This window comes from Temnothorax nylanderi, unplaced genomic scaffold (assembly GCF_030848795.1).
Source record: "Temnothorax nylanderi isolate EJ_2023f unplaced genomic scaffold, tnyl_v1.0 TNYL_tig0014_pilon, whole genome shotgun sequence".
Taxonomy (NCBI): domain Eukaryota; kingdom Metazoa; phylum Arthropoda; class Insecta; order Hymenoptera; family Formicidae; genus Temnothorax; species Temnothorax nylanderi.
The window spans coordinates 1,856,067-1,874,156 of record NW_027249076.1 but is presented as its reverse complement, the minus strand read 5'-3'; the positions used below and the strand labels follow the sequence as shown (position 1 = coordinate 1,874,156).

General features: G+C 41.2%; 1 protein-coding gene across 1 annotated transcript in view; it reads left to right on the top strand.

Annotated features, from left to right (window-relative positions):
• LOC139768172 (lachesin-like) overlaps positions 1-15,387 on the top strand; it is a 56,510-nt gene extending 41,123 nt beyond the window's left edge. Inside the window, exon 7 of the mRNA XM_071698113.1 lies at positions 14,259-15,387. Coding sequence (XP_071554214.1) covers positions 14,259-14,368 — 110 coding nt within the window. The 3' untranslated portion in view covers positions 14,369-15,387. The remainder of the gene's footprint in view (positions 1-14,258) is intronic.
• The last annotated feature ends 2,703 nt before the right edge of the window (positions 15,388-18,090 follow it).

Below are 18,090 nucleotides of genomic sequence, written 5' to 3'. Positions count from 1 at the left end.
TAATATCCGGCGTGTGGCGCCAAACGTTTTCGAAAGATCCTCTATTTCAGGCACGGCGTTATCGTGAATAAGCGTACGCATCATATGCGTCGTAAACGATAACGTTGGTAAGTGTAGAAACAGGGGAGCCCGTGACACGCTCGCGTGACCATCGAATCGAATGTTACATTATGTAATGGTTTTGGTTTTGGCCATGGTTCGGACAGAATTTCTATTTGCATCGGAATCCGAGAAACATGACGTGGGTAACGTTATCCGCGGCGAAGCGAAAATGCAGCTAAATGATCCGAAAAGTTTCTCGGATTCTTTTTCTACCAGCTATTTTTGTGCTACGTCAGAGTTTCTCGCTCGATGAGCGAAGCTGCCTATTATGAATGTATTATGATCCATTATGGTAAATGGTACGTCCCAATTCTACTAAAATTACAACTAAATTTTAGCAATTTGTTCATTAAACATTGAAAACAATAGGAATATTTGTATTGTGCTCGCTAAACAATAAATTACAAAGTTGTATGTGTTAATATTTGCTCTTTTGAAACAGAAATGCACGGATTTTCATCCGTCACTCATTTCGGTTGTACATTACATATTAAATACGTTTGTTTCCGAAATATATTAAAAGTACTGATTTTATTTTTGTTTTCCGCAGCTTGAAGTTCAAATGACTACTGCTGAAAATTTAACATTTTATAAATTTGAAATTACGCAAAGTACGAAAAAAAGTATAAATTTAAAATACTTATTAATTATTTATCCAAATGTTGCTTAGATCTAGACATTAATTGTTTTACAATTATTGTCCGAGTTTCACGTTAATAAAATATTCTTTAACGAAATGAGAAGAAAATTTCCTCTAAAAGAATGAATCTTCTTTAATATTACGCAATGTCCTACGTTTTGCATATACTTGTTTAAAACGTTGATCTTATTTAGTATGTAAAACTTATGTAGAACGTCCGGCTACGTAACTAAATCCCGCGAAATGGTTACTATATATCTTTCGTATCTTTTAAGAAACGTATAAGATTTATCACGTCAATTTACATTATTTTCGGGATAATCGAGTCCCATTTTTCTACCAGATGATAAAGGCTCTTGCATTCTATTCGACAATACCTCAAGCGTGTTCGGATTCGTACGCAAATCACACAATACGCCGAGTGTCGCCAAGAGCAACCGTCTGCGAGACATACATCTTCGTCTGTGCCCCGAGTTCGTTCGTTTTTCTCCCTTCGCATCCACACTTTGCATACCCTGGCGCGCGCGCGTGTGAAGCGTTACCTTCGGCTTCCCTCTCACCCTCAAATCCTTCCCCCCGTCCTCTCCGCGCGAGCTTAACACGATGTAAGCCGCATACCGCGGGTATACCGCGGTTTCCGGGGTTCCGGTGCTATCTGTATCCATAAAGAATGTAAGCTCGCACACTAGCCAAGAACCGAGGATCTTCCTTCCCGACGCAATAACAGCGACTCTCGGGGATCCGAAATTTTCATGCATAGGATATAAAGCATAAACGACGACTTCATCATCCCCTCTCACCTTTTCCTCCCTCTTTCTTCCCCTTCTCTCTCTCTCTCTCTCTCTCTCTCTCTCTCTCTCTCTCTCTCTCTCTCTCTCTCTCTCTCTCTCTCTCTCTCTCTCTCGCTCTCGCTCTCGCTCTCTCTCTCTTTCTCTCTCAATTTCTCGATCTCTCTCGTATTGTCGCAGCCGAGCTCTCTGGATATTTCGACTGTCGTGCAATTTTCCCGTTCTGGCTGTTCTACGAATACGTCAATATGAGGGAAAAGCGTGCGGGAGCCCGGAATAAAATCAATGGGCTCGGAGGAGAACGAGATCGGGGAAAGGTAAATGTAGTAGAAAACCATACGGGGCTACCTCTTTCTCTTTCTCTTTCTCTCTCTCTCTCTTTCTCCCGACCGATCATTTTCTTTTCTTCCGCTCGACCGCTTTCGATCTCATCAAAGAAATGCCCACCGTCGCTATCGGCGGCCCGGATTTTTGCATTACGTTTGCAGCAAAGCTACCGGATTGAAAAGCTCATAAAGCTAGAAATGACGTATACTTATATCGCGCAGTAGAAAAGGGAGGAGAATTTGTAAAATTCTCCATGGTTCGAGTTGTAAGAGTTACGAGCTCATTGCATTGCCATGTGTCGAGCGAACGGCTACATAACTTTATCCACGATATTTAAATCATGGAACAACATTCAATTCCAAAAAAATTCTCTTATTGAAATTAAAATCAGGGATCTCAGTATATCCTACGTGTATCATACTCATCGCGCGCTTCATATTTCGCTCGTCTCTGCGCCATCGCTTCACGTACCGCCGCGTTTTGGATATCTTATCTTCGTTTTTTATAGATATTTCATGGTGCATGACGTCGAATGCGACGTAAAAAAATTTGATCTCATCAAATTTGTTGAATTTCGAGAGTTTGTGGCGGGGAAAGTTATAAAATATCATTCGCTCGACCAGTACCCATGAATAGCCGTATCAATATTATATATCTTTTTTGATACTGATATCGGTTGGTATATTTTTTTCAGAATTGCAAAACAATCGGAAAATCCTAAAACGTTATACATTAGTGTGTACAAAATGTACGTACGGCTGGATACTAGCTTTACGTTATATTTGTGATTATACAGGATATGTGATAAAACTCTTTATAAATTGTACACCGAATGTGCCATTTTATATATTTTTTTGTAAAAAGAATAATATTTATTGTATCAGGTCGATTTACGAGACGATAAAAGCGCTGCAATTGCTTTTTCTGCGAACAACAGATAAAAGAATTATATTATTGTTATTGTTAATTTTTTTTTAATTACAAGTTACAGATTACAAATTGCAAGGATCTTCTAAATATTTGGAAACTGTATTTAGTTATATAAAATATTGCACTTTACAGCGTAATATTATATCGTGAGATGATATTATATTATATAAGTCTTCTCTTTTGGCTCACATATAATTCGTCTAGTACAATTAAATCTACTTTTAAAATTTAATTAAATATACTTTTCTGAAAATCGTCAAAATATTAATTAGTTAAATAACGTATGCGTGTGGGGAAAGAGAGTGACGGGAAGATTTCTGACGCGGCGCTCCGAAACGAATGCATTCACGGGGTGCATCGTGGAACGTGAAATAGAGATTGCGGGGAAATTCGGCGGACGCGTAATGCCTCCATTGATCGAAATGCGCCGAACGATTTTTCGCCGATCGATATGAATACGTGTGCACGCCGCGCGCAAACCGATCTGCAACGTAGTTACGGAGGGGGCACGATGCTGGATTCTCAATTATGCAGAATTTCAGAATCCCGCTCGCGCCTTTCATGAAATATTAACGTTCCAATCGCGTTAATGCAAAATCATTCCTGATCGGAAAACGCGATGGTTTTTCCCCGGCAATATATCTTGCAACTCAAACAGATAACTGTAGTGTCTGCGCGGTAAACGATGGGCGCCGATTGACCGAGTTACATTCGTAAAATGCAAACATTTGTTCGTTCATAGCGTTAACCCGATGTAATTACCGACGCTATTGTTTTCGTCGCTCATTGCATTAGGAAGTAATCGATAATGACAGTGATGAAAAAACATAATGGTATGTAATCTTAATCCGATATTTAAAAAATTGCATTTTACATTATAATGTGAACCGATCGACTGATCGGTTCTAAAAGTATGCAAATTCAAGTTTCGCATTATTGAGCTTATTACTGACGGCAATAACGGCATTATAAATAATATCCTAATTGAGTATAACAAACAACGCTTTGACCAATCATATTAATATTATTGGCGTACTTAATAATATAAATCCATATTTGATTGTGTTATTATTTGATTATTTTATTACGTAAATAATTTGAAAAGTGACGCAATTTTAAACATCAAGACAAACATTTTATACAATTAATTATTTGCTAAATAAATAGGACTTCTTATCTTTAAAAGTATATCCTCGATTATACTTTAAAGTAGAATCTTTTTATTGAATTAACCATTTTTACTTATTTACTTATTTCCGTTCTTGCATTATAATATTACATAATATAAAATTCTACGTCACGTTCATTTAATTGCTGTCGACCGCGCATAATTGAAATTGAAATTGAGATACGGGTTCACTTCGATTGTCAATCCGAGTTTAAGTTGAAAAATCGTGCCACGTTTCTAGCGCGTTAAATGGCGCATCGATTCGGACTCGATGGTCACAGAGAGACATGAATATTAATTATTCAAGTGCACGAGATTGCCGGTCTCGAAAAACCGAGGGATTTAAGTTTCTGGTCTCCTGGCATAAATGCGTCTCGGTCTCTCGTTGCCGTCCGCGCTCTCTGCCTCTCTCTCTTTCTCTCTTTCTCTCTCTAGCATGCGTTTAATGCAGTAAGCTGCAATGTAGCGAATGCTATGCTAATGTCCTTACTTACGAAGACGGTCCCCGGACGCGGAAAGTTCTCGGGATGGTTCTGTTTATGATAGAGTGAGGAGCCCTCGGCCGTTATACGTGACTCATGTAGCAGCGTAGCAACGAGCGGCTTTTCCGCGGTACGTCGCGTCGCCCGGCAAGTTTCCAGGTCGCTCGGATGCGATGTTAATTGATGGGCGTATCATCGAGAAGTTACAAACAAGCGCCTGCGGCGTAACGGCTTTACATGTCAGATTTTCTCCAATTTTACAGAATGAAATTGTAGAAGAAATACAAGCGGAGTAAAAAAAAAATCACCGTTATGCATACCCATAATTTGTATGAAAAAGTACACTTTTCTGTGTACTATAATTCTATAATAGGTACGTCGAAAATTTATAAGAAGAAGTTATATTTAAATACGATAAATATGTATGATGGACTTTTCTTGTTTGATGTTCGCGCGCGATAAACGTGTAGAACATGGTTTGGTAAATAATATATTTGAGATCTATTTGAAGGTATGCTTGAATTTTACACAACCGAACATAGAAGTTGCATAAATAAGAAGTTGTATAAATATCACCTCGTGTGAAATGCGCATATAATACGAATTTAAAAAAAATCTTCCTATACGTGCTGAATATTCCCGAGCACTTTTCTACACATCGTTCGTCGTTCGACTTTTAAATCTTTATACTCGCTATTTCGATGAGACGTTTACAGGGAAGTACTTGATGGCCGTTAATGCACGAGGGCGCCTGTAAAAGACGCGTCTTTTGCAGCCAGGTATGGGCGTGCACGTGCGAAGTCGATTACAATAACTCTCGCGAGTGGTGAAGCATTACGCTACATTACCCTCGGCATCGCCGTTGCATAGCGCGTCGAACTCACGCCCAGTCATCGTTGTACCGTCGATGATTGCTGCAACAGCGGCGTGGTTTGCATCAACGATGTTCATTCCACGGTGGCCGATTGCCGAAGCGGCGGTCGAACGGCCGCATTATAAATGCGGCTCGTTAAGGATTACGACGTTGTCGACGTTCGTTACGATAATAAATCTTTGTTGCCGTAATAAAGCTCTTGCCGAGGCGTTAAGATCGCGCGTCCATCCACTCGCATTCGAGTGCAATCGAAGCATGCGCGGCGTGGCGATTAAACAAGCCCGAGGAAGCTACGTGATCTATTAACTATTTTTCTGTTACTGTTACTGTATTAATAACAGCCCCTTTTCGCCAGTCAATTAACATATAACGGCAATTAATTAATTAAATTATTTATATTTAGGAGATATATGTGATAAAATGATTATCACCATGTTGTCATGAATATTACAGGCATATTTATTTTAGCTGTCTATTTTTAAATCAAATAATATCTCGTAATTATGTTTGAAGATGTGGGATACAAGCGAAGTATAAAGTTTGAATAATTATCTATGAGAAATGCGCGATAATACTATGAAGAAATGTGATACCAGTACATAAAAGTTTCCAATGGCTGACCATATCATGTCATTATCTACTGTGAGAGATAGCAGTAAGCGCCGGGCGATAAATTGATAATTAGTATAAATTACATACGATTCTAAGAATTTATCTAATAGCAAATCAATGCTTTATAAGGCTGAAACTATTCGGAGATATGCCAACGTCACATTCAGGAGTGAAAGATATATGAGATCTTAAAGCAGGTGCTTAAACTATTCGGCTATTCGCTCCATTATCGCTGCGTAACTATCCTTGTATCTTACATCGTTCGTGGGCGGAATTTCATAACTAATTAGAATGGCATTCGGAGTGCACGGGATATTATAGTCAGAGGGATAGGAAGCGCGAAAAGAGATAGAGATAGAGAGAGAGAGAGAGAGAGAGAGAGAGGGGGGGCGGAAGGGAAAGGGAGAGGGAGGGAAAGGGAGAGGATTGATACTGCCGCTAGTATCAACGGTCATAATGCGCTTGCATATTTGCGCAGCGCGTATGCAATGCACGACGCAACCGAGCGGTTTCGAGCGGCCTTCACTGAAGGATCGCATTTCCGCATCAAACAAGAATTACGCGGTACAGCAACGAGAGCGTAACGGCAAACGAGCCGAGTCGTCCGCTTGAAGAAACGAGGAAGCAAATTTGGTTACATGCCGTCACAAGTTTGTAAGCACGTATCAGGGTAATGCGCAGCGAGGATGAAACGTATCTTCAGGTCGTCGTTGCATCGATTCGCATTTCGCATCTTGATATAAATTTTGCAAATTGCCTATTTATTATTCGTATAAGGTAAGATATTTTTATTTGCGTAAAAAAATTATCCAATGTAAGTAAAACCAGTACACCGCGAGTTTTTAATTTGATTTTTTTAAATTCTAGTTCTTCTTGCTGTATAACAGATCTCTCCTCGTTATAAGAACATAATTTGTCATAATTTGTGTACTCTGGACGTTCTTTGAAATGACATCTATTTATCTAATTAAAGTCCTTTTTAGAAAAGAATTCTAGAATTCGCGAGAAACCTCTTTTCACGTGAATAAATAGTAAAAACAAAATAATAAAATATCGAAAAACTGTGAATAAAATAAGAAAAAATATTTTTTTAGTTTGTACATAGATATATATGCACTACACTATCGTGCCCTACACGTAAAAATAATACGTCGACGTTTAGCCTTCTAGAAACAGTCGAGTAGTACAAAAGTGCCGGGACTGCTCGTTCTATGTCCGTCCGTTCGTCTCGAGCTAAGTGCACTTTGTGAATAATCGCAACGTGAAGCGAGCGTAGAAACATACATGCGGCGATGATTTACCCTTCTCTTTGGGTTACCCGGCTCGTCCGCATTTTCCTTCTCCTCCACCGCGCTCTGCCTCCGCAGTTTGCTCTCAACAAGGCGGAAAAACGCTTTTCCGCCGCAGGATCTTCTTTTTTTCCGGCGTCAAAGTGGTAATCAAGAACGAAAAAATGCCGTCGTAAAATTTTCCGGCTTCTGGCTCGTCTTGATTCGCCTAGTGAACACGACGATAGCGTCGTCTGCCGATTCTTGACACGCGACCGAGTTACACGAAGGGTGTGTGGGTAGCTGAGGAAAAGGAAAATATTTTTATCGGCCCGATGAATCTGAACTGGCATGAGTCGTGACATAGTACTGTTTTTTTAACAGGTAAAACAAGTACAATATTTTCAAGTCTGCGAAATTTAGAAATTAGAATTATTAAATCTGAGTTTTTTCAAATTTGTGACAAAAACTTATAAACCAATATTTGAGCGAAAATACATTGTACTCAAGATATAACATAAATATCAGATTTGAACGATTCACTTCTCACGGAAGAACGAACATTCCAAAAACATTCCGAAGGAGAAATATATGAACGTGGAGTATTTTATAATTCGCTAATAAACTGCATGGAATTATTCAGACAACGCGGAACGTTCCGAGTTCGTCCAAGAATAGCTATTTAACAGGTAGAAACATTTGTTCTCTCTCTCTCTCTCTCTCTCTCTCTCTCTCTCTCTCTCTCTCTCTCTCTCTCTCTCTCTCTCTCTCTCTCTCTCTCTCTCTCTCTCTCTCTCTCTCTCTCTCTCTCTCTCTCTCTCTCTCTCTCTCTCTCTCTCTCTCTCTCTCTCTCTCTCTCTCTCTCTCTCTCTCTCTCTCTCTCTCTTTCATCTAATCATAATGGGCCGTTTATGCTGCACAAATGCCACACTTAGTTACTCGTACGGTCGCGTTGCGCGTGACAAATGAACGTGCGGCCGACGCACGAGCGCAAGATATTAGTCTTCCTTGTCACAAATTATCACGAATAAAATTTGTTAAGGCACAACTGCGGTCCCGGATGCGTTGTCGCATCGGACATATCGCGTCGTTTGCGCTGATATATCCGAAATGTCAGAAAACTAATCTCTCGTCACTAAGGCACCTCACACGTGTAATGAAGTCGCGCACCGACCATACGACACACGCGGGTTCTTGCAGCGATATTTTTTTCAACGAAGCTGCATGACATTGTTTTGGGCAAAATTTAGTTACATTGCTTCTGTCACGTTGGATTAAGCGTAACGATATTATTGGATTTACCTGCGTGCGCAAAGGCAAAGTGGCCACAAGCAAAATGCGAATATCGAAACGTTGTGCGGCAGCATGAAAATCGGAACAAAAATTGCAATGAACGAAAAACCGATAACACATTTAAAATGTGGATCAGCCACTGAACGGATTAACAATTTGTATTTTATAATCTTCCCGAGTGTTCTATCGTTGCCGATAAACAACAATATTGTTATAAAATACCAACTGATATTACAAAATATATCGTCTGATTAATATATACGTCACTATTAAATTTATATATCAAGTATTTTTTATATCTAGTAACTTTTTTGGCAATTATTATTACTCCATCATCATATATCTTCCTTTCACCAATACGCCGAAAATAACGCCGCTCTACTTTCCGGTAATTTGTTCCCGTTGTAGGAGGGTCAGTCGACAGAGAACCGTCGAGTATCTTCACTCCGATTTCCCAAGACGCAAATGATCTTAACCTCCGCGTGTATAGGGTCGAACTTAACCGGCCCACATACAAATGCCGTCTTTAGACCCGGGCTGTACAAACGTACACACCCGCATGCGGACGAAGGGGACGACAAGGTTTCGGGTTGATAAATGAATGCGCGGTTGATACGTGAGGAGGAACAACGGCGCCACGGGGGAAAAGACTAAAGACACCTTGGGGGATGCGGAAAGCGAAAAGACGAAGAAGCGCGGTCCCGAATATATCTTGATCTCGAGCAGCCGTGGAGACAAAGACGTTGCCGTGTATCGTCGATTGCACGTAACACCCGACGTATCTCTGTCTTAATCTGCAACGAGTGAATTCGTCTCGTTCGCCGCGTTCGGCGATCGCTCGAGAGTATACCGTTTTGCGGAAACTCGACTCGGTCCCACGGGCAATTTCATCATCGTCAGACAACATTAATTTAATGGCTCGTGATTAAATTGAAAATTGATGCTGCCTGTTTTCCGTTTGTTAATTCATTGTCATTGCTATTCACCGTTGATGCGGCTTGTTCGTTTATTCGATGAATTACAATTTGTATTGTTCGAAAGTATAAACGTACCTTTCAGAAAGCAATAAAATGAAGAAATAATAATCAAATGTGTAATCAATGCGTATTTGATGCGTCGTAAGTGTCAGAGTAACTGGCACTCAATCATTTTTAACGTTACCGATAGCCTTGAGGCATAAAATTTTTTTTTTTTTCGATAAAATTCATTTTACGATCTTTACTTCCGAGTTCGGAAATGCGCCGTGTGGATACGGGCCGTCCCGAAAATGGGCCACGTCGGCGACAACTTTAACTGTCGCAAATTCCGTGTGCCGAGACTATCACAGCACTTCACGGGGAGTTCTTCGCAGCGCGATATACACCGCTAACTCAATAACCCCCTTATTCCCTTCGACCTCATTTCCGCGCCCCGTCGAACGTTATACCGGCTCCCCGGCACGTCTCTTAAAGCTGATGGCGCGACGGCGGGCGGCGCCGAGAAAAATAGATTGATAACGCGGCAGCGTGTGAAGGCGCGGCGCGCGAAGCTAACGATGCGGAATGACGAAAGGCGTTATAGGCGGAAACATTTCGCCTGCGTGCTACAATGTTCGCGTTCCTGTAACACCGTGAATATAAATATTTGTTGACATTAAGCTATGACAGGACGATATTTTACGGCGAGTGGAACGATACTTTTGACAACGTGCGAGAGCGTAACTGTTTATTTATTACAGGAATATATTCTACAACATTGTGTCGAATGTCGAAACGTCACGTTTTAATATTGTACACCGAGAAACGGTTCACCTGTTCAATCTCAATGAAAACGGTAGCGCTTTTACTTCGGCATTTACTTCGAAGTGAATTTTTCCGATGAACGATAGCACGAAAGATAGCGTCTCGCTCCGATCAACCTTATGTAACCGAAAACATATCGCTTAAGATATTCCACGTCTTTGCTCGGCTTACGACACCTGTCAATATCGCGCGCGCCGCGCTCACCCTTGGATTTAGTCAAATCTTCGGGGATTACGCTATCGACTGGTTACGGCCAGCCGAGTGGTGCGCGATTTGCGCAGCCCCCGCCTTGTTTTGCCCTCGACGGCGAGTATCCGTGCACAGCGCCCAATATGAAAAAAATTTATAATTCTTCGACGATAGTGCCAATAATACGCACATCATGTTCCCGACCAGTGCGGCGCGGCGCACCGCGATATTTCATGTCCGGGGATCGGGGATCGGGGTAGCGATGTGGTGTGTATGCACCGGGACGCCACACGCGAGCCATTTTATTTTGCAATATAATGCTTGACTCCTCGTCGTCCGCGCGGCTTGACATATTGGACGTGATAGGGAGTAATCTGTTATACCGCCCCGTGTCCACGATAGAAGCCTGCAGGCGGCACCCTCCGCCCACCCCCTACGTTGCATCTACGGTACGCTGGAAACGACCGATATATTTCCCGGTATACACTTCCGTATACGGATTCGTACGGGGAAATATAGTGGCGCGAGCGCGAACGCGAATGCGTGAGCCGGATCGACGATAAATCAGGGACCGCAACGTAAATAAAATCTTATGGAAACATTCGGGAGGAAAAGAGATGGACACGTCTTTTCCGCTCTTTTCTTTTTCCGTGGCCAATTTGAGATTATCCACCGGCTGCTTCGAAGAAACGATCATTGACTTGGGAATCTTGGTATGAGAACGCAATACGTGCGACAGTGGCTGATACTCGCTGTGAATAAATGCGTGAGCACTAGTTGGGGAAAAACTTTTGTCGATATTGCGCAGAGACAGCTGAGACAGATATCGTAAAATACATTTTGTGCGTCATGTGTTGTTTTATTTATACGATGTGCTCATGTGTATTCCACGATATCTTGTCGTAAAATTTGATTTGACTTGAAGCGATTCGCCAAAATTGGAATCGTTATGAACACAGAATGTGATATGTGAATGATAAATCGGCTCTCCTCACGAATTACCTTTACATTCTTAGACATGTGGAAATTGAATTACGTTCATATTCTTAGATACGTTGATATTGAATTACGTTTACCTATATTCTTAGACACATTGATATTTAATTAAGTTGACATTCTTAGACACATTAATATTGAATTACGTTTATATTTTTAGATATAATTGATATGATCTTTGCTTTATGATGTTTATAAGTGTTTCGTCTTTGTTTAATCTATGTGGTTATTTCTAACTCTGTGAGACTTAGAGAAGAAGGAAGATCACAAGCAATGAAACTCACATTTTTCTCTCTTATAATTATAATTAATTTAAGAGACATTTTTTGATCCAATAGGAACGTTAAAGCTGGAAACGCCACGCCGGAGATTCTGGACGATTCTTAATAATTAATCGCGCGAGAATTATGTCTGGAATTCGGAAGGCATCTCTCGGATAATCCCGGATAGCGTTTCGCAATATTCCGACGAACGCATCGGTGCATCCCGATGGCGCATGTCTATCGAAAAAGCAAAGAGATCTCTCCGCTGTAGTTTCGCTTGGCTGAGGCCAGGATCAGGGATGGCACTCGAGACACACCCGGGGGATTTTGGGACGAAAAGTTCCGCTAGAAACTCCGGTCTCTCTCGCTTATCCAGAAGCCTTCAACCCACTCTCTCTCCTTTCCCCGCGCGTCGCGCGTCCCCTGTCGCTTTTCGCAACGCGCCGAGTCAAGCTGCATACAGTTTTCTCTCACGAACTCGCACACGCGCGCGTCGATCCGGTCGAAAGGTATCGCGAAAATATAGACCGTGAAATTTCTAAACGGGATTTAAAGTTTCGCACGGCCAATTTCTAGCCGCCGTTTAACCTACCCGCATGTAATTACCGAGATAACGAGCTTTGTAGAACGGTCAGAATTCTGGAAAAAGAGATTAAGCGAGCCGTTCACCTTGTAAGTGATGCGTAAGTCAAATTTATGAAATGTAACAGCTGTAAAGAAAATATATGCGTTAGGATTAAGATGGATATCTGCGCCATATACTTTAATGAGTGATTTCAATGCTTTGATCTGCTCTTTACAGAATATGTAATGCACATCGAAAGGAGATTGTTTTGGGTCATCAATTTAATAACCGAAAGATAAACGTTCGAATATTGCATGAGAAAGAAAAGGTACAGATTACTTTGTTTGTCAAGAAGGCCTATGCATTAAAAATATCTAACCTAAACATCTAATCCTATGTAGCGTGTGATTAATTATCGACACATATCGAGCTGATTAATCAGATTAATCGTAAGCTCCCTCGGGAACTGCGAGCTATTAGCGACGCCCTACTGATTTCCCGAGCGTTCACGGTATAAATTATTCACCACCTTAATAGTACGCCTTCGCAATTGCTCGTTATTTTACAGTCTGATCGCACTCCCCGAGAAATTAACGTCGTAGATTCGAGCGTCTTGAAAATATTTTACAAGCGCGTTTTCAAGCGATTCCGCGCGATATGGCGTTATATACGCTTTCCGAATCGCGTTAAAATCTACACGAAGCGTTAATATTATGATATTATGGGAGCGAGGAACACAGTCTTTTCGTGCGTTCAGCATGTAAATGAACGTAGAGGGAGATATGCAAATCGTACATGGCGAGTGACACCGGCGTATTCTACCAACATATTTTGCAAGTGCTCGGTATGATGTGTTTGCGCGGATATCATTTTCGTTCGGTCGATTTTAAAATGGAAGTAAAGTTGAAAGTTGGATGACTTGTTGACTTGTTGACTTGACGACAAAACGTCTTAATGACACTTCTAACATAGATGAATAATTCATTGTGATTTTTAAATATATATTAGTACTAGAGATATTATCCACCAAACTTTTATATTACCGCATTATATCAGTTTCATCGATTTATACAGCGCGTATGTGTTATAAGCTTTTAAAAATGTTTTACATTAAAAGAGCTTATAATATCAGTAAAAGTTTAAACGAGCAGATATTGACTTTATCATTATTATTCAGTATTCCGGTACCACGCCTGCTCTCTGTACGCGTCAGTGTGTTAAAAACCGGGTATCGATGTACTAAAAAATTCCTTTCGTCATCTTTTAGTCATAGAATTATAGATCTCCGAAGGTGTCGTTATATTGAAACCTCCGAATGGCAAAAATGGAACGATCAATAAAGAATATTGGCGATTCCCAATTCGACAGGAAGCGAGTTTCTGATCAGAAATTCAAATTGAATCGCGGAAAGCAGAAACATTTCTGTCACACGAAAATTGCAATAAAGAAGGTATACTGTTTTGAAAAATGATGTAAAAAGCTCGGGGGGGTTTTTCGAGTTAAAGTAGATAGGCGAAAAGAAACGTAGAAGCGTGGGCGTTAAACGGTCGAAACGGCATTTCCATAGGGACCCACCCACGTTCCTCTTTGCGTGAAGAAGAATGGTGGCAGCCTCAGGTGGATCATCTAATATATACAGGGTGTCTTCGCAAGATGCCCCTATCACGGTACCATGAATTTCATGGCGATTTGAGACAGTTCTTTTTTTTATCTTTTTTTTTTAACAGAACGATATCCTGAAATAAGCGGCACTAAAAAAAACTCGACTCATCCGGAATTCATAAATTTTTACGTACAATCGGAGAGCTATTGAACCAACAAGCCCCTGGTTTAAAAAATATGAACTCCGCATTAATCCAAGACACTTCATGTAAAAGGAACCGCGGCGCACCTGGGTCACCCTGTACATATAAACTCGCGCACGTAGAAGCCTCGTGCATAACGGCGCCGAGTAACACGCGAAATGCATTTCTGTTTCAGGAAGCGCATACATCATCAGATGGAGTGCGCCGCAGTTGATGGTCGTGGCGGTGCAGTACATTCTCACGGGGCCCTACATGCCCCCGTACGTACCGCAGACAGCGAATTAAGACGTCCGTCGCAAGGAAAAGAAACCACCGTCGTCGCGCCGTTCACCCGCGAGGAAAAGGCGTCATCGACGACGCGCGAGGAGAGGGACCGGGGGGAACGCTGGTTCCCTTAAAATATATCGTCGCGTATCTTTCGCGGGAAGCGCGCTTTTTGCGGAGCCGCGTCGAGCGCGCGGATTATGGAGCACTGATGGACAGGAAATGTGCTCGCGAACTCTGGTAACGGGTAACTGGTCAACGGGTAACTGGTTTACGACCGACGGACATTAATCTATCCCGATCTGAAATGGATTCCGATTTTGCTTTACCGCTCGTCGATCGAATTGGCCGATCGTCGCGAATCGGATTGAGAGATTTTCACAACGACAGCGAAGTATTAAATAATTTTATTCTTATTAAACGGAGATTTCCTCTCGCAGATGATACGCTGAAATATCCTGGCTGTGCTCGATAAAGTCTGTTCTTCGTTATGGACGTCGTATAATTCTTTATGAAATCGTTTTCACGCGCGGGATCGATAAGCTACTGTGCTCCGTACTCGGTCTCAGCTACATCAGAGTTTAAAATTTAAACGGACAGCTAGAAAGAGCGCCGGGGCGATGCCGATATATATTAATCGATAAGCCGCGATACCAATAAGTCCTAACTATTAATGTATCGTGACGTGCCGCGGATTTGAAAGTATTCGAGATAATTTTAAACAAAGCTGAGATAATATTCGAATAAATTTCACTTATTGAGTTGTATAACGCCATATCTTCCCTGACAGCTTTTGTGATTCCACGAAATACTTTTTTATATGATTAATATACAGTACTATACGTGCGTCATATGTGATACAATTCGAAGACCGTGGAGGTTGCTTTAACCATTTGCTTTAATATCTGTTTTTAAGACATGCTACGAGATTGTGTCGAATAAAATCAGATAAATATTTTTTTCTATCTATACTCAAGGATCGTTGTTCCGTAATGTAAAAATAAAAGAAAGATAATAAACTTAGTGATCAAACAAAAAAATTGTGCGTTTCCTCGACGTCTGTGGATTTACGTGTAAATACGACGCATCTCGAGACCAATGAGGGGTCGTCCGAGAGATCTCTCCAGAGAACTGAGGGGAATTTGATTAATGCCTCGGCACGTGAAAAATAGCGGGGGCGTGATCACGACTCCTCGCAAGCGCGACAATGACATAAGAGTCATCGAGAATTTTTCATGGACCATGAAAAAAAGAACCTATCTGTAATCTCATGCCTTTGACAAAAATTCACTAAAAACTCTAATAAAATTATAACTGAATTACGAGGTGAAATCCCGCGCGTCAGGATTGAAATATATCTCAATCGCGCTGCGTACGCCCGAATAAATATGTAGATGTCACGCATTACAATGCGTGGCCTAAAAACACACACAGACATTTTATAAAAGCAGACTTTTTTACGGTAACACAAATGACAAGCAGCTGAGCGCTGCTTTTGCGCGAATTTTATTGCGCGCAGGTTGTCAGTTATATGGACCAAAATTAAATTTATTGCAGATCAGGGAACATTATTGTCCGATAAAATTTATATCAACTTTTGAATGTCCGATCCGTCGTGGCGACATATTATTGCCTCGTGAAAATTTACGAATACCCTATATTCATTAAATGTCCTCTTCGTTTAATTAAGTGCACGTATATATGTATTTTGTGCCGTTAAAACGCTATTGGCAATTTTTAATTATCACGTACGTCGGAACGGTTATTATTCGCCAATTAAATGTTCTATGAAACTCTTTCGTTCTCAACGTCAATATATCCGTAACGATTTCCACTGCCGTCACTTAATACAGATGCCGCGTACAGGACTGATTCCGATAAAAATTACAACGTAAGATAACTCTAGCGTGTATAAACTTTGAAGAGACTGAAATTCGCGATTTATATGATTCCTTTTGATTGCCTGAAAATTATAAGTCTCATCTGGCCGCCGTAACTGTATGCGCTCGTTAACGAAACGATCTCGATTATTGGTACAGTAGAATCGTTTTATGCAATTACAAACGCGCTCGAAGCGCACGATTTCTATCGCAGGAACAATAGGTCGGAATTGAATTAATATACGAGTGCGAAATTAAATTACTTTATGTATAAAGAAATGAATGTGTGAAGCGTAGTAGCATTTCTCTCCGGCGGAAAGTCTCCGCGGCAGTTAATTGCCTTCCGCTCTTCCCATTCATTACTCTTTACACGCGCCATTGTACATATCAAAATCTCAGTGTTCTGCCAGTACTTTATGCTAATTGTTATACTAGTTGTCGTTATTAGCTCTTTTACGCCAGAGCCATTTAAGATTAAAGTTATTTTTAATATACGTTTCCAGGTAAATTTTGATTATGCATATAGTGAATTTGTTCACTTGACAATTATGTCTGAAGCAGTTATAAATTACAATATTTTCTGAACAGACGCTGTTAATTACGTTCACATTTAAATGGAACATAAGTTTAAAACGAGATTGATACACATGAGAAATATTATTTCGGCCGGAAATTTCGCACCGAACCTCGTGTTAGTTTAAAACCGGAAACTCCGGCTCTGTGTATGGCCGACGGATGCCTTCACGGAAAAACGGAATGTGAATAGTGAAGCTGCACGATCCTGATGGTATTTTAACAGAATACTGGGCGTTCGCGTTCCTGACTCTTAATTCCCAAGATAAAAAAAGAAGCCTTTTCCTGCTAATAAATGTGAACAGCGGCATATTTCTTTCTTTGGGAAATTACTGCAGTAATATAATCCTCGTTGTCGAATGGACCATCGATCTCTCTTCCGAAGAGCACATTCCGATCTTTCTTTCTCAACAACAGCCCTCTCCTCTCTCTTGGCTTCAGTAACAGGACGCCTGGATTTGCCTCGTAGAGATCATCCATCTGGATATCGAAACACCTTGACCACCCCTTTATCTCGATCCCTCGCCGGAAATGTATGCGCGCGAAACTCACGCGCATCGCGACGCCGGAATATACAATACCGCAATATAATTGTACAGCGGCCCCGTCGGAGGTATCATTCCGTAATCTATGTAGTCCCGGTCGAATGGGGGATTATGTTAAGCGATGCGTGAGCGCGGCCACAGTCCACGGCAATCCAGGCGTAACAGAGATACTGCTCGGTGACGTCGTTACACTTGCACACACGCGCGCGCGTTCCCCCGCTTATGTACGCACTCCGCGATTATGTATCGCACACATAAGCGCATATACGTATATACGACCGATGCATTGTATATTTGTATATCGTGAGCGATACGCGCGCGCGACGCATTACCGCGAGCGCGGCGGCGATCGCGGTCTATAGGGAGACACACCCCAGGGGTGAATCTGTTCAGATCTACCAATGAAACTTGAGTTTGAGACCCGTGGCTGCCACAAGTGACCGCTTTGATCGAAAGCACTCGCCGATTATGTTAAGATTGTCAAAAGACATTTCACTCTTCGAGTTCCAAAATTTCTCAAAAGTTATTATTTCAGCGCGGGATTAGAGTTTCGCGAAAAAAAAGTCGATCTATTTCGAACTGAACGAGAAATGGCTTTTCGTTAGTTATCTTGGCTTGCGACACTTAACTCACTGATTCTTCATTTTGAATGACTTTATGGGTTAAAGGTTAAAGATCATTTTACCGTTTCAATATTTAAAAGGAATTTGAATCCAGGTCATCACTAAAATATAACTTCATACTT